At 32.8% G+C, this 21,628-nt stretch overlaps 2 protein-coding genes across 7 annotated transcripts in view; one reads left to right on the top strand and one right to left on the bottom strand.

Moving 5' to 3' along the window:
* The window catches only part of Eip74EF (Ecdysone-induced protein E74), a 163,984-nt gene that overhangs the window by 79,261 nt on the left and 63,095 nt on the right, over positions 1-21,628 (bottom strand). For 2 of the 6 annotated variants that reach the window (XM_089711976.1, XM_089711984.1), the window contains 4 exons: positions 15,255-15,373; positions 14,563-14,936; positions 13,828-14,076; positions 13,283-13,643 (listed from right to left, as the gene is read on the bottom strand). In XM_089711976.1, coding sequence (XP_089568102.1) covers positions 13,283-13,643; positions 13,828-14,076; positions 14,563-14,637 — 685 coding nt within the window. In that variant the 5' untranslated portion in view covers positions 14,638-14,936; positions 15,255-15,373. The remainder of the gene's footprint in view (positions 1-13,282; positions 13,644-13,827; positions 14,077-14,562; positions 14,937-15,254; positions 15,374-21,628) is intronic. The other 4 variants (XM_089711968.1, XM_089711983.1, XM_089711989.1 and 1 more) reach the window with 3 other exon arrangements.
* Positions 17,467-21,628, top strand: part of Lsm11 (U6 snRNA-associated Sm-like protein LSm11) — a 35,643-nt gene continuing 31,481 nt past the window's right edge. The window contains exon 1 of the mRNA XM_089712029.1: positions 17,467-17,810. Within this exon, the coding sequence (XP_089568155.1) occupies positions 17,468-17,810 (343 nt within the window). The 5' untranslated portion in view covers position 17,467. The remainder of the gene's footprint in view (positions 17,811-21,628) is intronic.

Genomic DNA, 21,628 nt, shown 5'->3' with positions numbered 1-21,628 from the left:
TGGAGAGAGTTGGGCTGAGGCGTGCCTCCACGCGGAGAACGGCATTAGAACTGTTTCAAATTGGTTGCGAAATAGTCTACTCACCTTAAATCTGGAAAAAACTAATTTTATTGCGTTTAGTCCCACTAATTCTTCTCAACCACCTAATGATTTTATATTAAAAGTTCACAACTGTGATACATTCAATTCGAATATATTGTGCAATTGTTCTGCTATAAAAATGGTTCCACACATTAAATACCTAGGAGTTATAATCGATAACCTTTGTAAATGGAAGCAACATATTGAACTTATAACCACTAGAGTTCGGAAACTGTCGTGGATTTTTAAAAGACTTAGGGTATTACTGGAACACAATATCATATTTATGGTTTACAAAGCTCTTTGCCACTCAATTATCCAATATTGCATTTCGGTATGGGGTGGCACTTTCAAAACGTCGTTAATAATTCTAGAGAGAGCACAAAGAGGCATTCTCAAGGTCATTCTTCATAAACCTTTTAGATATCCAACTGACCAGCTGTATAGGGAAGCTAAAATTCTGAATGTAAGGCAGACATATATATTGCAAATAACACTTAGACAACATAAAATAACACCTCTTTGTGCTGTCTCTTCTGGTAAGAGAAGAAATGACCTGGTATGCTCTAACCTTATTCCGCGTACTGGTTTCCTTCGTCGCCAATCTTCATACATGAGTATATTTTTATATAAAAAGGTCAATAAAAGCCTTTCTATACACAGTCTTACCTTAGTAAAATGTAAAAAGAAGGTTACAGAGTGGTTGCTGACCCAGAATTATTCAGATACTGAACAATACATAGTTCAAATAAAAATTTAGCAAACCTCTATCTATGGCCACTACATCCACTCACGCGCTAACACACTCATACACACATACATTCACACACACACACACACACACACTCATACATACACACACGCTCGCACATGCATACAAACACGCGCACTCATTCAAACACGCACGCACAACTTATGAGTATATCTACTAAACTTGAGTAAAAAATGTATAATTTAAATTTTATTTTGTATAATTTTGTATAAAAATAGCTAAATTACCTAAATCATTATTTAAGTTAATATTATGCTATAGTTCTGTTATTATTGTGTCATTAAGGAAGGTGGACCTCAAAATACAGGCTGTCCTAGTTTGGGGTCCAAATGTTACACGTTTGTACCTAACCCACAAATTGATCAATAAATGATTTTTATTTTATTTTTTATTTTTTTATTCTATTAGTGAGCACAGTAATATCTTCAACAAATTATATAGGTATTCGTATTACAGTACAGGTCTCACTTCTCAGCTCAAGGATCTCTAAACTAAAGCTATTAATTTAACATGGGTTCCGCGCATTACGACACTGTCGTTTCAAAACCATTAATATTAATATTTAATTTAATTATCACTCGAGATGGCGCCATGAAAAAACTAACAAGTTTTTTTCAGTATTCGTGTAGATAAGAAAACAAACCAATTTTAGTGACATCTTATACATTTGAATTATTTATATAATGATCTTTTATTCTTATTACATATTTATTAACTAAAAAGAAGAGCTTATTAGCTAAAAAGTTTATACGTAATAAGAGTTTCGAAAAATATTTATAACCGGGATAAAAATCCGTCTTACAAAACAGATAAATGTGTTATCATAACGTATGTAACGAGCACACCGATTTAATGACATTAAATAATCTGTATTCATGGATCCGTTAGATCGAGGCATTACCATAAAGGTTTTGAGTTTTTAATCTGTGGACATACTGGTGTCTTTTTTATCTGTGCGAAAATCCCGCGCAAATATTTGACAGTCGTTATTTTTTTTCACTTTTAACGAAATTTAAAATAAATTAAGAGCTCATTGCTTAATGTTATGACGAGTGGAGAAAATTAAAACAATAACACATAATAAACAAAGCTAAGCTTAGTAAAATCCATAAATATGTAAGATTTTACATATTTATGGATTTTGTAATATACCTACATAAACATAAAGCATTATGCGACGAAAATAATGTTCACCATTCACTGAAAATTAGAACCAAAAAAGAATCTAACTTTTTTTTTATTGGTAATATAAGGGAAGCGATTGACCACAATCTCGCCTGATGTTAAGCTGAGATGTGGTCTAATCTAACTGCAATAATCATGCTATGAAAAATTAAATAAGTGCCAAATCATCAAGCATTACTCAACGGAAGTATTATTCTCCAATCTGCGAAAATTAAACCAAATTAAAAAATTAAACTCCAATATTTATCCTGAAGCTAGTTTTAATTCCTATGTAAAATTACAGAAGCAGATATTATCTCCTAATTAATAACACCCACTTGTGTTACTAATAAGTAATTTGTTAACAAGTAACAATTATCGATATCTAAAGATAAGGATGTTATCTTGTGACCTAAGCCTAACGAACCCTTAAAATGTATGAAAACTAGGTAAGGTATTAAAATTGATGAGGGCTCTCTGAAGCGACATACATACAAGGTTTGGATTGCAAAATGTAGTGTTTCATTCATATTCTTTATGATTATTAATACGGTAATCATGGACGTATAAAAAAAGACGGACGGTATATCGCCTAAACATTGAGTGAAGCCTAGTAATGGCGGCGAAACATCCATGTGTGTGTGCCATGTTGCCATGGCAACAGCTGTGTTGATGACAATGGCGGCTGTATTTTTTTCTATAAATTTTGCCGTAATAATTTTGTCATTAAAACATAAAAGAAATAACTTGCTTCCCTGTGGAATGTAATCCCTTGTGTTTTGTTATTTAAAATTGTACTGTTGCGACACCATTTAACCACGCAAGACGGCATTTTAAATATTTTTTGTGAAACAGTGACGCAGTTAATCAGTCGGTAGTTCACGACGTAATGGCGGCCGACTAGCTTACTATGGTGAGAGTGGGTGCGTGTTTATTGTCTTTACGCGATCGCTAGCTTACTATGGTGGCTTCACGTTGTTTGTTCGTAATACGGCGTCCGTCTTTTTTTATACGTCCATGACGGTAATAATAAACACAAGCATTTAAAAATAAGGAATTGAAACCGATCATGAGACGGGATTTGATCGAACGTTTTAATGATAATTGCTATTAAAAATTAAATAAATTCATACAACTAAATGTTTTAGAAGCTCTTTACAATCGTAATATTATAAATTTTGATATTTAACCACCCGTTCGGAAATTTTTCTATAAAGAAGAGCCGGTAAGAAAAATACACATAATTTTTTTACGATGCTTGAAGGAACCCGTACAAACTTATCTGCTAAATTTTATACTCAAATCAATAGAATTAACAATTATGTAATTATATTACTGTCGAAGTTATAATTAACAATTAACATATGTATTTGATTGAAATATGTCACTCTAACCTATAATTAGTCACTTATTTCTATTATTAATCTATTGTCATACAGCTGGTTATTGTATTAAATAATTTTGCATAATTATAAGGCCATTTAACATATAATCAATTGATATGAATAGTTTAATTTACGACAAAATGAGCAAAGCAAAAATCTATTTAAAAAAAATGTAGCGATATTTTTTCCTTACAATCTAATTCTTCATAAATGTGCAAGGCAATTCATTGGAAATCCTCGTTAGTTACTTCCACCTACTAAAAATAATTGTTCTAAGAGCATTTGTAAAAAAATGGCATATTTAATATAATAAAATTGCAAGGTTGCATTTTTTCGTCGATCTAAGAATTTTTTGTTCCTCCATCTTACCAAAACTACCGAACTAGTTTTGATGAATCCATCATCCATCCATAGCTTTTATTACAATGAAATTGAATTTAATTCAAACTTATGCAATAGGCATGACGACAGTATCCATAAATGATCGAATTAGTGTTTTTAAGGGAAAATGTATGATAAATAAATTAAAAATAGTGACTTAGAAATATTAAAAACATTAAGATTAATGAGATTATCAATAAAATAAAACATTGAAATTCTGCAGTCGGCCATATTGACTGAAACACGCGTGACGTCACGTCTATGTAAACAACTTCGCGTCAGGTGTATTTTGTTGTTATGAATATGTTGAGAATACGCATTTTTAATTATTTTCTATTTTTTCACGTATGCTTTATCGATTCAAAACAGAAATATAATTGCGAATTCACGAATATGTGGTTCGGGTTTCTCTGCGTCAAATTTATACAATCATTTCATATTATTTTCTCGCTTTAAACAATTACTAACACTTTTTTGGGTATTATTTTTATGTAGATTCACATTGCAATACTGCACACCACTTATAAATTTTGAAATTAGATTCTATAACACTCAATAATTAAATATTTGTTTAATTTTGCTTCGCTATGCATACAGATAATTACGTATTTACGTAAGAGTGACGTCACGCCTACGCCATGACACCTGTGAGCTGTTTTGGCACAGTTAATAAATATTTTTTGAAAAATGGCTTTTATCTTCGTTAAATTTAAGTATATTAGCGAAATATAGGGTTTTTCTTGTTTAATAAACGTATACACACATTATGGAAGAGGTTTTCAAAATCTTTCGTCATGCCTATTGATTTCATCATCATCATCATCGGCCCTTATACGTTCCCACTGCTGGGACACGGCTCCTCCACCAGGCCTTCTATGAGGATACAAACCACGCTGGCCAATAGATTTAGGTCAACTAAAATTACTAAAAAAATCCTAAAGCCCCGTCTCACCTGCACCCATCGACCGGCGCTATTCGCGCAGTGTAGCGAACCCTTAAAGCTTAAAATTTATTTTGGTCACCTACTAGAAAATTCCTAAGCCACGTCACACCTGCACCCATCGACCTGCACATTCGTAGTGTGTGGCGAGCCCTTAAGCACATGCAGCGGACGTGTGTGCGTTGTCATTGACACCGGGTTGTCGCACGCACTCAAGGAGCTGATATCTATTGCTAATGCTACCTATTTGCAGTTTATGTCTTTGAATATTAGAAAAATTTAACTTTAAACCGTAAAGGTGTTCAAAATGGTATAGGAAGATGAATACGTCTCTTATTTCTATTATGTTATGCTTCATATCTCTATCTATCTTAATAATAATATAAAATAAGCTTTATCATTTTGCTTATACATATATACTAGCGGTCCGCCCCGGCTTCGCCCGTGGTACATATGAAAAATAGATGTTAGCCGATTCTCAGACTTACCCGATATGCACAGAAAATTTCATGAGAATCGGTCCACCCGTTTCGGAGGAGTATGCAGACTAACACTGTGACACGAGAATTTTATATATAAGAAGATTTTTAGGAACATGAACAATTTGGATCATTTTGTAGGAATGAACCCAGGAAGAATCCACGCAATCAGGATCTAAGATCGTAGACTTAAGTTGGTTTGAAAAAAAATTAAAATTCCTAGCCAATAAAAAGATTTAAATTAAAACGCAGTAGAAACCGACTTAAAACAAATTCTACTACTACTACTACTACTACTCTACTACTACTACTCTACATTTTACCATTTATCACGTATCAACATGTTCACAGACTAGGCAATTTTCCTCCAATATATACCTATACTCTTTACTCTCGCAAACATATTTGTTAGGAAAAACATTTTCTCTATGATATAGCTCAGCATACATCACGTTTCGCTATCCACGTGATCGCTCTTGATTAGTATTCAACTCAGCTTTGTGCGAATACATTGAACGTATTGCAAAACTATTATTTTTCACACTACAGTATAGGTCCTCATAACCTATTTGTATGTACTAGGATTATAGTAGGATTATTTCGTATCTTCTAACTGTAAGGACTCTGAGATGCGTTCCACTGCACGTAAAGCTATGGAACAAATTAAGTTCGTACAATCTGCATTGTAATTTACCACAAACAAAAGTGCCAATTTAAATATAAATTCGGTAAAAATATAAATTTTGATACAAAAAAAAAATTGTGCATTCATAAACACGTAAAACTTTTACTGAATGAGAAGAAAAAGGTTTTATGTTTTAATTATGCTGATGTGTTTGTGGAATTATTTTTTATTTATTCTATTGAAATTTGAAAACGTCACCCAATTTCCCCAATAGTGATAAGCTTACAATTTTTTGTAATTATGAGGACATGACATCTTTTGCTTGAGACCGCGAGTTTTTCAGTTGTTTAAAAAACTATGAACTTTCAGTTGTTAAAAATCTATAAAAAAAATCGGAATAGTTAAAATTTCTCCACCTACGATTCAGACTTCATTTATGACGGCTTAATATTAGTCACTGTAAAATCCGTTACGTATAAAATTTACACCGCAAAATGTCGCGTTTCCGTTTGTATTGAATCATTTTTTATTGTAATGGGTAAGAAGTAGAATCGTGGTAATCGAAAAATATCTGTCTTAAATTTTAAGTTTAAAGATAGTGAAGATAGACAAGACATTGCAACGCCATCTAGTAGCAAACCCAGAAAATATTTTAACGTGTAATAATAATAATTATTAATCTAAACTGAATTGTAGAGTTGAATTTTTTTGTACCTATTCATTTTTATTTCAATCTAAAACTGCTATATTGATTTTCAAAATTATTTTACTATTACTACTATTTAATAATTAATTTATATATTATTAATTAAAAGCTACAACACTTCGCCACAATATAACAGTGACTTCGCTCTACATAAAGAATAAAGATTTTTTTCAATCCCGAATCAATTATTATCAACCTAAACATAAACATAAATATAATAAATGCTCGTATAAGTACTTAAATAATAGTTCTCTTGTATCGGCCACGGCCTCCTATGCCTATTGATGTTAACTTTTATATCAAACAATCAGATAACACAATTACACTCAGTGTATGTGTTTAGACAATTTCGTGTAATTACACTTGTTTATTAATAACAAAGATAGTAAATGTGTTTGTACAGCAAATAGGAACGATACAGTTTATCAATACATCTGGCCAAGGCAATTCTGCGGGTGTTAGCGACTTATAATGCGCACGCCCTTACCAGATACTCTACTTTACCGTTTAATTTTTTTTAAGATATTTATATTGTAAGTTCGTAAATGTAAAGTTTTAGAATTTATGAATAAGCATTAGATCGATATTTTGCAGTGGTCTACATCGACTTGCTTCCCAATCAAACTACAATAGTCTATCAATTAAAATTATATATTATACTATGCATTATTTCTATGCCAAAAATAGTACAAATTATTGCACTAATATAGAGAGAAAAAAATCCTCTCCTTGATACAATCCACTATATTCAACTTTCAGAAGAAGATATTACTCAAGTATAAAGCATTGAATTCAATTTTTGAACAGTGTCAGTACAGTCAATACGGAACAATATTCTCAATAACTACACAGAAATAGACAAATAAATAAACAAAATATAAGGCAGAGCCACTTGCAAGTGCATCGCATCTCATGTGAGTGACATAACGGAGTGAAACGAGGTCAGGGGTGTTGCACATTGGCAAAATACCGATATACAGCCAAGCGTGAGCGGGACACGAGGGACGGTTCCGTAATATTCTACTGATATAATGAATGCTAAAGTTTGTGTGGATGGATTTATTTTTGTTAGGTACTCTTTCATGAAATAACTACTGGACTATTCGGAAGAAACTTACAACCATATAGAATATATATTATTATATATTATAGGTTATATATAGGTAGGTATATATTATTATACTTATACTTATACTTATAATTACATCAGTATAAGAAATGTGGTATAGAAATAGGTACTTGTTTTGCATTTGTGACATACGAACATTATAAAGGAAAATATATTTTACTTGTTTGTCATGATTTAATGCATAAACTTCACTGGTATATTTAATATACCTACATTCTTAATTTGTTGTTATGCTTCATATGATAAAACATTTTAAAATTCGACAGGTACGTAAAATAAATCCTTATTACCTTTGGTGGCATGACGTTAAAAGTTAGGTAGTAAATTCGAAACAATTTAAAGCTTCAAATAGTCCGAGATAGAAGCAGGAGATTTGAAGATTCTGTATTTTTTAACATAATAAATTATTGCGGAAAATAATAAATAGTTGTGGTGAGAAAAGAACGAGAAGTATAATACCTAGTTACGCCCCTTTAGTTTTCCTTTGAGACTATATTGTTATTGTTATAACAAAATATTATGATATAATATATGTAGGTATTGATATTTATAATCTGTATTTCACACTACCATCGCTCATCATCAATCATCTTATCAGGATAAAGAGGATAATAATAATTTTATTAGTCATATTATTTGCACGGAAGTAACTAGGTATATAAAATACTAACTAGGTTTATACAGCAAAAAATATCTTTAAATTATGAAAATTAAAACAAAAAATATAACATACAGCGTACAGGTGGCGTAGGTACTTTTACAATTTTTTTTAATTGAAGTAATACAAAAAATAAACTAAGTACCTAATTAAAAAGAGGGCGTAAACTAATAATTATGTGGCTTGTTTTATTTTGAAATCTATAATTAACATTATTTGGCCTCAAGCGACTTGAGTACAACTCAGATTTGTAGGTATATATACTTTTTAGTTGATTCAAAAATAGGCAACTAAAATCTTAGGTACCTCAATATACATTATAATAAAATTCCTCTTAAATTGCGAATCTTCCTGTCTATAACCTACTTAACATTCTTCGAATACAGGAAAGGTCTGAATCCCCGTTTCCTGGTAGACGGTTGGAAATCTTTTGGGCTCACTGTGTCAAGGTTGCCATTCGCGACTCATAGCTATGCGTTATTCAAAACATTATGACGTAGGTTTATTAGGGCTTAAAATAATATAGTATCAAACTCGAACTCGAACACACACATTTATTTATAAAATTAGACTTGTTCTAAAAGAACTTTTGAATCGTCATAACATGTTTACCACGGAATATTTAGAGAAGCGGGAATAATATTTTGATTTAAAAACTACTGACGTGAAGAAAATGCAAGAGAAACTAAAATACATGGAATTTTGTGTAAAAATATTGCCCGCTGAATATTAATAGGTATTATCATCAAAACACAGTGTTGACAGGAAATAATAGCTCTCGATTCTAATCGGACTCAAATTGTCACTTGTCTACAGTCCAGAGGCGGCTCGCCCTAAGGAGCGCTGGTGCAGTGAACTCCCATAAATAATTATAATAAAATCATACTCCTTAATTTCATTATTAATGTTAATTATTACTATTTAAAATCAATCGTAATCGTAAAAAACTAGTGTCAATACCAATGAATATATCCATCATTCCATCATTCCATACACCTGAATAATACTGTATTATACAGTAACGCGCGAAGCGGAGCGCTCACGATTGCGTTCCAATGAAAAAATATTTAGTACATTTCCTAATACGAAATCCAATAGGAGTGAAAGAGAGGGTTTGCCAGTGCCCTGCGCGCGTGAAACAGAAGATTTTCTATGGAAAAATAGCAAAATTCGGAGCGCCGCTCCCGCAAACGTTGCCGGTTGGTTTTTAACGCCGCGCCTGGGCGCCCGTACACAGGACAGCGATATTATAAACAAACACTCGACTCTCGAGTCAACTTCAATGCACGCGCGCGAATGCAAATTCGGGAATTTTCTAATTAAAATCATAAGATACGTGTTGAAATAGTCTGTAGTTATCAGTATTACTTGTGAGTGTAAAAATGAACAATTATAATGTGGCGTTCATTAAAAAGTGTGTTAAAACGTTACAAATTCGGCTTGAATTGAAAGCTAAGGGACTGCCACGGCCTGAACTTGAACTTACGCAAAAATGTACGACAAAAACGAAAACATATACGCGTGTGTTTAATTTCGAACAATATTATGTGAAATCACCGTGGTTGTGTGGTTGTGATGAAAGCAACAACAAACATTTACGAATGTCTTGTCGCTTTAAGTTATAGATATTTTTGCACACCAAAAAGAAAGACGTATGTATTTCCTTTATAAGTAATTTTTTTGATAAATGTACTGCTTTACACCATGTATTTTCAGTGTTTTATATTTCAAGTGAACACCCATAAAATTTTGTCACGAGCCGCCTCTGGTCTACACTAATATTATAAAGAGGAAAACTTTGTTTGTTTGTTTGATTGTAATGAATAGGCTCATACACTACTGGACCGATTTTGATGAAATTTGGCACAGACAATCTTTAGACCCTGAGAAACAACATAGGCTACCTTTTATTGCGAAATATGTACCACGGGCGAAGCCGGGGCGGACCGCTAGTTTTTAATATAATGTTTGAAAATGATAAATATTCAATTGATAAGAAAAAAATATTTGACAGAAGCTTAATGCTTTGTATTTTTTGTTTCTTCAGAATACAAATTAAGAGTCAAGTGTATTCTAACGGTTTCATTCCCTTGAGACGTCGATGATAATTTGGAGTTTTTTTGCTTCTTTGGCAAAACTTAAAATAGAAAGTTTTTTCTAAAGTCAGCAGCATTTCCGCGTATTTCCAAACTATACATAGCCAGAACGCAACCATAGGAAACTGCTCGTGTATACTTTGTAATGCTGTTTTTAAGTTTGTTATTACAATATATACACGAATTTTGCGTACTGATCGTGTATACTTTGTAACGCGGATGCTTGCTTCTTCGTTCCAAACTATACACGATCAGTACGCAAAATATGTATAACTAAATATAGCTACTTCACCACTTACGCTTGAGAACAATAATAAATATAGGCAATCAAAGACTTGTACAGCTATATTATATCTATCTACTTTTATTCTTCTTGATTGATTCAGTAAAATATGGAATAAAAATATTATTAGGTAAGCTTAGAAAAATAAATAGGTAACAGATATAAGGGTTACATATGGGTTAGGTTAGGTTCGTGTTTTTTTTTAACTATACAAAAATAGCTTAAAATAGCGTCTTCTTCTGGACTTATTAGATTCTTACATTTTAGCACTATTGTCAATTGTAAGTCGTGCAGTATAGTCGGGAACAAAGACACAAGCATCCTCGATACAAAGAATATACGATCAGTACGCAACATTATATATAATGTTTATTTAAAAAATAATGTTTTAATAATTTATTTAATATTTAATGTTTATTGTGTAAATATGTATACACAATACACATGCATTTTAATAATAGATTTCAAAACAACAATACAATAATATAAACGCGAGCAATGGAAAGACGCCACGCTTACTCCGAAACATACACGATAGTCCACATGCGTACTGGCGCTGTATACTTTGGAGCGCTATTCTTACTTACTTCACTACAAAGTATACGCGAGTATTTGCGTACTGCTGTTGTATAGATTGGAAGAACTTTGTAAAAAAGTTATTTCCAAACTATACGTGATTAGTTTCACACCGTTGCGTACTGGCCTTGTATAGTTTGGAAAGACGCAGCATTTCCAGTGTATGGTTTTAATTACCTAATTGGTAGTTAGTTTTTATTGCATCCCTTTGATTTTTGCACAAAAGTAAATATGGGTTTTATGTAGTTTACCTTATCATTATAGATATTACAAAATGGATAATATATAGGTACTAGGTTTCCGCCCGCGACTTCGCCCGCGCTGTCAAAGAAAAACCCGCATAGTTCCCGTTCCCGTGGGATTTCCGGGATTGCATCAGTTTCCCGGGATAAAAAGTAGCCTATGTCCTTTCTCGGGTATCAAAATATCTCCATACCAAATTTCATGTAAATTGGTTCAGTAGTTTAGGCGTGATTGAGTAACAGACAGACAGACAGAGTTACTTTCGCATTTATAATATTAAGTATAGTAATATGGATTATTTATTAAATACTTATGTATAAAACATTCGATAAAAAAGGGGTCTATTTGAAATGTCTATAAAAATTATTGTCCCATCACAACAAAATTGGTTCAAGGCTATAAAAGCAAGAAATGAAACAACCTAATAAATCAACAATAAACCTAGGTATAACAGAATCTAGATTGAGCTAGATATAGAGAAGGGAAAGTCAGGGCTTTCTCTTCCGGCCAGGCGCCATCTTATATTGTACCATAGATTTAACTCGCATTATTTGTTGTGGAGAAAATACCGGAAAATTTCGAATATATATTGTCAACTTGCGTAGAGAAGTCCCGTCCGATTAGGGCCCTTCTGGCCTCCTCCACTCAAGCGACAGCTCAAGCCGAGGTTCGTGGTCCCCGTCAAGGGGGGACGCCCTTGTGCATGTCGCTACCAGGGTGAACCTTCAGTTCACCCCCGCGTCCGCGTTAAAATGTAGAAGCCCTTCTGGCTAACATTGAGAGACACCACACAAAAAAAAAAAAAAAAAACGTAGAGAAGTATGGAGATATTGTAAAATAATTTTATGGTAGGTAACGTGTATGGGTCCAAGGTAAATTATTATAAAGACGATCTAATTTAATTTATGATTGTTAATTATTTACTTAATGCTTAGTCTTTTCCTTTATTTTGATAATAATTAGGTATTAAAACAATCTATATTTGGGTTCTGGCATAGTCCTAGGATACCTATATTAATATCTACATTAATTTAACTCCTGATTTAATTTTACAGAAGTCAGTAACTAGTCACAGTAACTAGATAGGTAACTGAACCTACCACAATCCTAAAAATAATGTTCATTTGATGCTGCTACCGCCATAGCCCATAACAAAATTAATTATCAATCATAACCTTAATGCAAAAACCCACTTATAACTTAAGTATCATTAAATTTCGATAAATACAAGATTTCCTAGACTAAATAAAGTAATAAAACTTTCACATAGCCAATGGCGAAGCACAAATGAGGTAAAAGCGGGGAATCGCGAAAGGAAAATCGCGAACACTTCCTCTAGCGGAAATTGAAAGTGGATTATGTGCAAAGAGAAAACTGCATTATCTGGTTCCAAGTTCCAACGATCATGCACTATTGCATCTCTGTTCATTGAGAGTGACATCTACAGATTTTTTGAGAACCATTTGTTTTATAACAGCGCCATCTAGTAGATTGGTGAGGAAATAATTAAAATTGCAAGAATAGCAGTTTCAATGTTGTTTTAGTTTTTCTATTTGACACTAGATGTCTATTAAACTAATATGTAATTTAAAAATTTAAAAATTTTCTGTAACTTGATATAACGCTACGGATAACGGAGTATTTCATGAAAATGAGAATAATACAACTAAAACCTTAATAAACTAATTTAAGCCGATTCTATTGCGCGAATTCATTTTGCTTGTTAAATTTACTATGTCCCTACTTTAAATAAAATAAACTTACCTTTACCTCCACCAGCATCATGCACCTGCGGCTTCCCGCTCGGCACCCGCTGCATCGGCGAGGCGCTCCCATAGTTCATACTCGTCCCATTATAATCCGAGCTCAACGTTCCCGGTTCCTGCTTTATGCCGCTAGATGTCGCTGCCAGCTTCTCAGCGAGCAGCGGGTTCGCGGACGCTATGTTATATCTCCCATTATTTATTGTATTCGTCACAGCGCTGCTGATAGCGCTTGTTCCCGATCTTAATAATTGTTGTAATCTTTGTTGTCCATTGTTTGGCAAGAGCTGGTTGCTCTGTTGATAATACGAGCCTTGTAATTGGCTCCCGGACGCTGGCGATATGTTGTTGTTCTCTTCTTGCTGGAATGTTTAAATTATATTGTTAAAATTGCGGCTTTATTTATAGTTTATAGTGTTAAAATTAATTTGCTTATGCATAGTATTCAGTTTTAATTTAATTAGATACTACTGAATCAGATTGTATCGTCTAGAAGAATCATCAAGTAACTTGAAAATAGTAAAAATTTCAATAAATAATAAATACCTTAATCTCAATAGGTGGCACAGCGGAAGCGGTTGCATTGGTCAAATCCGTAAAAAACGTATCAAAATTGTCAAAGGCAGTTTCCCCTAGTTGCTTCAAAATGTCATCAGGGTCCGCGGCTTCAGAGGAGTCGGCCTCCAGGGTGAGGCCACCGACAAAGTTTGACAGCTCAGCTTGAGACAGCTCCCCAAGTGAGCTCGCCATCTGTAATTGCATCTGAGTTGCAGTTTGCCCGTTTGCTACCGCGTCCTGGAATCGAGAGATGTTGTTGGATAAAATAATTTTTATTGCAACGCCATCTAGTATCGAGTAGTCTAAAGTTATGGTATTAGGACGGTTGGATAACTTTCAAGCAATTTTTGTGAATTGATACACTTCGTGACTGTATAATTGTATTGAAATTTAATTGTAACACAAGTTCAATTATTGTTAACACTGTATACCTACATTTTATGTAAATACAATGTTCATCTAAAAAAATTTTTTTACATGGTAGTGGGCACAGAATCCACGATCAGATCGAACCGATATAGTTAATAACTTCTTTGCTAATAGGTATTAGAACGAAGATATTTACAAACGAGATCAAACATTAAGATACAAGATCCCTTGTGATCAATTGAAACAAATATTTGTATCATAGTTTTTAATGAAAACTTATCAAACAAGATTTCTTTACGCTATCTGCTAACAGATGTCACTGTACGAAATAAATCTTAATAATATAATATTCACCTGAAGGCAATTAGACAGGTCGACCATTCTGCCCTCATTCTCCGCTGACCACCACTCGTCTTCAATAAATGGCATCGCCAGCGCCGGCCCCGACGGCGCATGCGTCCCCGCCACGTTGTCACACACAAGAAACGCCAGATGGCGCTGTCACTGAACACCACACTATCACGTTCTACGCACTATTAATTATTAACTAAAAATGTACAATCACTTATAAATTCGTTCAAAATGTTTGGCAGTATGTTGGACGGACCGTACATTATTCGTTGTAAAGTTTAGCTTAGGTACTCGTTTGGGGGGAACACATGTCGGTGATGATGATCTTCCGGCCAGGTTACCTCACGCCCCTCAAACCACTCCTCTTCAACAGCGACCTGGGAAAATTATAAGAGTAGGCTCTCACGCATTTCAACATGAACCAGTGTGTAGAGGAATTCGTGCCAAAGTATTAATTCAAATCAAATATAAACAAAACTAGGTATAACACATATTATATCACCTAATATTGAAATTTATTGAATGTAATTGCTGCAAATAAAGTAATTTGAACTTAATATATTTCACTAATACTAATAAAACATTAATTATAACAATAAAATTAAATCTAAGCGTATTTTCAAAGCAAAATCAGCAAACAAAAAGTGACATCTATTCAACAATAGATGGCTCTGTTTTATAAAGTGTAATTATACATTTTAGGTACAATAAAAGGCAGTGAGTTCACCTGGCGACGTCCCGGTGTATGTCGAACCTGCGTCGATGCGGCATAGATGCGGCGCGCCACAGCCCACCTTTGTGCGCACACGCCGCTCTGGAAAAAGATAGATTCTATTAAATATTGTATTACTTAATTTCTAATAAAATATATAGGTAATTAAGAAAATCACACTTCAAGTTTATTTCGTTTGGATTGATTTGTAACTTAATGTTTCGATATCGAGAGAAAATAAAGTAAGCCAGTGTTTTGTGATGATGTAAGTATTATGACAGTAATTTTATTCTAGTAGGTACGTTCAGGTCGTTACAGTGGTAAATAAACATTCAACTTAAACATTAACTTGAATATTTCATTTTTTTTTCTGACTCGGATTAATGTGAATGAGTTTGGGTTCTCAACACTAGATGTCGTCATATACGAATTAATAATCATAAAATCGTGAAAATTGGAGTAAAAGTATACAATCTAACTTGTATCTATTGGGAAAATCAATTTTTCAAGTGAAATGTATGATTTCATTAAAGACAAATAGGCAGACTGAATGTTTTCTTCTGTTTTTCTTTTTTTCTTACGAATATATTCGAAACAAATATTCAATACATATTAAACAGTGAGATTTAAGTACATACTAACAAAGTCTAACTATATACAGTCTTAATTATTATTCGTGGAAAGAAAATGTCTAACTATCACTCCATGTGCGACTGACAATGCGCGGAAGCATCTAAGTGAGTAAAAATATAGAATACACAATAAGTCATAGAAAAAATAAACAATGCAGTAGCCTCTCACTTTAATTGTAGCTATGCGTTAGTAAAAACTACTCTTATTTTCCGAACTTTTGACACTTTCTTTATTACGTATGTTATGTTATGACCGGTTCGTAATGTTTTTCGTTCATCTAATATAATATGTGTATGTATAATAATTCTTAGTAGGTATCTACGCCTTACAGCATAAAAGCATATCGTACCTATTTATTAGCTTTAGATGTGTCGTTAAAAAAATATATAAGTTTTCAATAGTTTTTAAGCATTGCTTTAAGCTTTTAAAATGTCTTCTAATACTTTTCCTAATTTTCTGACCATTTTCAGTGCTGCATTTATGCAATAGAAAAGTTGTCTCATGTATTGCAACATGTCATATTATTTATAGACTATTGTAGGTAAAATAGAAATTGAAAAGCAAATAATTCTGTAACGTATTAGCATCTTTCCATTTAATTAACGTTCGCTTATTACTTGAGCTTGTGGAAAGTGAATTAGATATAATCTGAGGTGGCGTGAACAGAGCGTTGACTCGTCGGTCATATTATCATGCGGTTGTCATGACAACGACCACCACGCATGCGCAACCAGCGTTACATAACTTTATGTAATGAAATTACAGCCATTTTACAGAAGTATAGTAATTTATAACGTACATAATTAATTAATTATTTTTTACTGGAGATAAATTTAATTGATTTATATTGTATAAGTTTCATATTATTTATTTAACTGACGCCAACCTTGAATGGTTTACTTCCTACTGCATATTGCTATGAAGACCTTGCGCATTATCGCAACATTGGCAATGAGTTGTATCTCGATGAACTGCATAATCAATAAATATAAACTTCATTTAAGTACAAATAACTTATTTTTGTTACATAAATTATAAACATATTATTGGCCTTGTCCAAATTCAGCGCCATCTACTAGTGAGTAGTGGAAGCTAATTTAAATTTTGTCGGTGATTAATAAAATAAATAAAATAGTTTAATATAAAATTACTCATTGCAATTAAAACTATTAAAGAGTAAGGAAGAACCTTCAGTATTCTATTGCAAGATTATTATGATCGCAATGTGGAAATTGTAAGCAAACTTGTTTTATTTTATTTAAAAAAGTATTTGAGATCCGTTTGTAAGTTGTTAGTTGTTACTGAATTGTTTATAAATTTATATCAATCAATTAATTTTATTATTTTGCACAGAACAATTCAATGACATAACACATTCTGGGTTATAAAATTTAAAAAACATTTATTAAAAAGTAAAAAATGCACATTTATACAATATATTTATAAAAGAAAAACGAATATTGAGAATATGAAATGTTTTCGATAACACACGACTATAACGGAACGTAAAAGCACTTCTGAACGAGTTTGCCAAATGTCAATGTCAATTTTATGACATTTCATATGTTTTTATTTTGGATTTGCACTGTGAATTTGTTTACAAATTTAGTTTTAAAAACTTTAAAAATGTCTAAAGAATCATCCCCAGAATCGGAATTGGAAGCTACATGTTCAAAATTTGATCCGATGAAAGTACTTTATTCGAGCGAAGCGAAAATTCCAGTAGAGGATGCTCCGGTATATGAAAATATACAGCAGTACGAAGCAGCTATGAAAAACCCTAATATTGCTCCTGTTGGTCACGGTGAACTTGTGAAACAGAGGGAAGAAGAGAAAAAGAGGAAGAAGTTAGAGGAACAGCAGTTACTTGAAGAAAAGAATAAGCAGCGTTTCGCGCAGTACAAAGGTAATTCTTTTTGAGGTTATGTTGTTTATTTTAAGAATAAAACCACCTTACAATGCTTTGATTATTATATAACAGATTTACATAAATTTGCAGTGATTAATAGAAAAATAATTGTGATATTTTTGTAATGTAAACAACAAAAAAACTTTTAAAATACCATTCACCGTTAAGCCATCGGTAAGTAGCAACTAATTCTAGAATTTCTGAATGCCTAATATTTATACTTATTGTTTGAAGTAAAACAATGAAATATATTACACACTCGTTACACAGCTTCATAAAGATAGTTATATATGTACCCTTGGCTTTGCTTGTGGAGCGCCATCAAAGATCAGTTATCTATCTATGTACTTTTTGTTGGAACAAAACTACATACCTCATTAAACGTCACCAAAATAACTGACTAACTCAACGCACAGCTTAAATTAAATTGTAATTGGGCTTTTTTTCTAGGCAGATAGCTACTAAGAAATTGTTTTGATAATATTTATTTATTAATCCCCGAGAGGATAAATATGGTTGAAAATTTATACAATAAAAGTATTTTTTCATCATTTGGGCGATGCTGCGGCCAACCGTAAAGAACATTACAAATATTAATACATTTTTTGACATGATTACTGATAATAAGTTTACTTAAGCTTTGCTTCCTTGCCCTCTTGTACAACATCTTTGTGTGACTACAATAAAAGCAAACCCTCTGACTACAGGTCTTAAAAACGAGTCACTATATACATACCACATTTAATGACTAGCTTGTATTTCATTTTAATTTTATAAAACTTGACATTTATATAATTGAAGAAATTCAAGACTTGAACAAATTGTAAATTATAATTTTTAATTGATACCACTATTTCGAAACCTATGTATAAGTGTATTATTTTCTTGTAAAATTAATAGCATAAACGTTTACAACTTGGATTAACTCCATGTGTAGTAAGGGTTGAAAGTTTAAACTATGTTTTGAGCTATAACTATATTTTCGCATAAAATTAAGTGATAAAGAGTTTATATGTACTATGTTTTGCAAATTGCGATATGACCATAATAATATAATAAGGCTAAAAGGTTTATTTGAACGCGCTAATCTCAGGAACTACTGGTCCGATTTGAAAAATGCTTTCAGTGTTAGATAGCCCATTTATCGAGGAAGGCTATAGGCTATATATCATCACGCTAAGACCACCAGGATCGGAGCACAGCGGGTAAAACCGCGGGGCATAGCTAGTATGACCATATAAGTTTTGAAAAAACTATTGTTATGCATCATTTGAAACAGTTACATAGTTATGAATACCGTACGTTACGACTCCCACGTGGACAGAGGTCACGCGGGATAGGTCAGTGTAGTGTAGGGTTGCGAAAAATAGGGCTGTGCCAAGTTTGTATTTATTTATTTATATAAATTTATACTATGAGTTAAATTTAACGGTATATTGAAACAAAACATTGAATACAGGTTTAACACCAAAGTCGTCGAATTTATTGCAATTTTGCATATAAAATAATAACTTTCTACAAATATGCTGATTGCTGATGCACCAAAACTATATTATGTTTTCATTCGTACGCTTTATAATACAAATAACTAAACAAAAACAATTATAATCTCTAAAAATCCATACTAATATTATAAATGCGAAAGTAACTCTGTCTGTCTGCCTGATACTCAATCACGCCTAAACTAATGAACCAATTTTCATAAAATTTGATATGGAGATATTTTGATACCCGAGAAAGGACATAGGCTACTTTTTATCCCGGGAAAATGACGCAATCCCGAAAATCCCACGAGAACTGTGCGGGTTTTTCTTTGACTGCGCGGGCGAAGCCGCGGGCGGAAACCTAGTAATCTATAAATGACACCTCTATAGGCAATTCTCGTAGCGTATTTTCTAATGTTCATTTTGTGAGTCAATTCTACATATTTTGCCATAATTTTTGCAATAACGAAGAATTATTTTTTCGTGGTGGCAACCCTACCATAGGCTCTTGTTGTGAGTCTTGTGACTCACGTACGTTCACCCCGCTCTTGAGTTTTTATTTAAGAACTCGGGACGTGACACTCGATCCACCTGAGTGGTGGATCTGCTTATGTCTATACTAATATGTACTGATATAAAAAAGCTAAAGAAATTTATATTTAGCGTTAATTCAAATGCTTTGGGAATTTAAAAAAAGGATAGTTAAAATTCAATCTTCAGGTGGGATTCGAACTCCTTCTCTCTCTCGCATCTTTTGACCCAAAAAGCTAAAGAGTTTTTAAACTCGGAACTGATTAGCTGTTTAGAATATTTTTATAGTCGTGGAGTAATTCTTTTATCGAGGTAGGCTATGTAACATGACTCTTCGACATAAAGGAGTACTGAATGTTTCAAAACTTTTCCTTTTGAAGGAGAAAACCTTCCGTGGATAAGAAGTTGCATTATAAATATTTGAATTAATCCCATCAAAAATTATTATCTACTACTCAATTCAATGTTGTCTATAGGAAACTTTAGCCTTTAGGATTAATAATAAAATGAACAAATCGTTTTTCAAATCCGTTAAGGTGATGAATTAATTTTTCTAACATTTACGGCCCTTTTCAAACCTTCGTAATTTTTATATTATTAAAGTTGTCGTGATGAAAATTCTTGACAAGAAAGTTCAATAGTAACACAATACGTCTACCGTTTTAGAAACATGATTCCATGATATTTTCTCGATAGAAAAAAAATACAAAGTTCTCATTGTTATTTTTTTATAATCTCTGGCATCTTCAAAATAACAAACGTAAAGTTACGACTTTTTGGATATTAACTATAAAATATACAACCTATACGTCTACCGATTTAGAATTTTGAAATATGCGATGGTTTTGAAATAAACAAGAAATACTTGAAATTAGCGCGCGACCAGCCAATATAGCGAGAGCCGCCCTGTACCTTCCTACCCCGATCGCTGCACGAGTCATTCCCGCTACGGCCGTCACACGGGGAACTTGTGTCGCTCGCGCAATCGTAAAAAAGGGTGACAACACGATAAGACAAAATGAGACAAATGGGGACAATAAAGAAAATAAGAAGAAGAAACATAAACGTTGGAGAAAAAAGAATGCTTACAATTGGAACAAATTAATGAAGAAGTTGGTTTTATTTTAAATTTGATGATAATTGTATTATAGACGATGTTTGATATGTACCCCTGTTTTAAGTACATAACGAATGTGTAAGATTTTTTTCATTTATAGCATAGATAATCTTTTCAGAAATCCGGAATCCAGAAGGAAAATAAACCCACTGATTGTTCACAATGTGAACCCACTCCTTCGTAAGTACCTTTATTCAGTCAAAAATGTATGTTATCAACGTTCTACTGGTTTTATCGCATGATTCCATTTTTAGCAAAAAGCAACAAAGTGCAAAGAAATAAAAAATCATGGTGAACTTAGTGGAAGTATGGCGGACGTGATATGGAACAGGAGCTCATTGGAGTAGTATTATATTTAAAAAAAATACGAAAAAATTTCAAGAATTACATTTCTTAGTAGGTGGTAGATAAGTATGTTGTATAAAGAATTTGATGTTGATATTTATTTCATTTATACTTACTACACCTGTGCAGGAAATTGCTTAGTACTAAAACAGGTTTATATTCATATTTACATAGTAATGTGAGTTTTAATTTCGAAAAATTTTGTGTAAGTATATTAAATTGAGTTCCTGGGTGATCTGGAAACACAATTGGGCCCGGAAGATGGCGCTGCAGTCCTTCCTCCTAATCACATGAACCGATTTGGATGAATATTTGTGTGCACATTTCATTGTTGTGGG

The sequence above is a fragment of the Colias philodice genome, chromosome 3, assembly GCF_061535455.1.
Source record: "Colias philodice isolate Cphi_HAF_F1 chromosome 3, ilColPhil1 Martin Lab GWU primary, whole genome shotgun sequence".
Lineage (NCBI taxonomy): Eukaryota > Metazoa > Arthropoda > Insecta > Lepidoptera > Pieridae > Colias > Colias philodice.
Note: the sequence above shows the minus strand (reverse complement) of the source record. Positions and strands in the feature narration are given on the sequence as shown.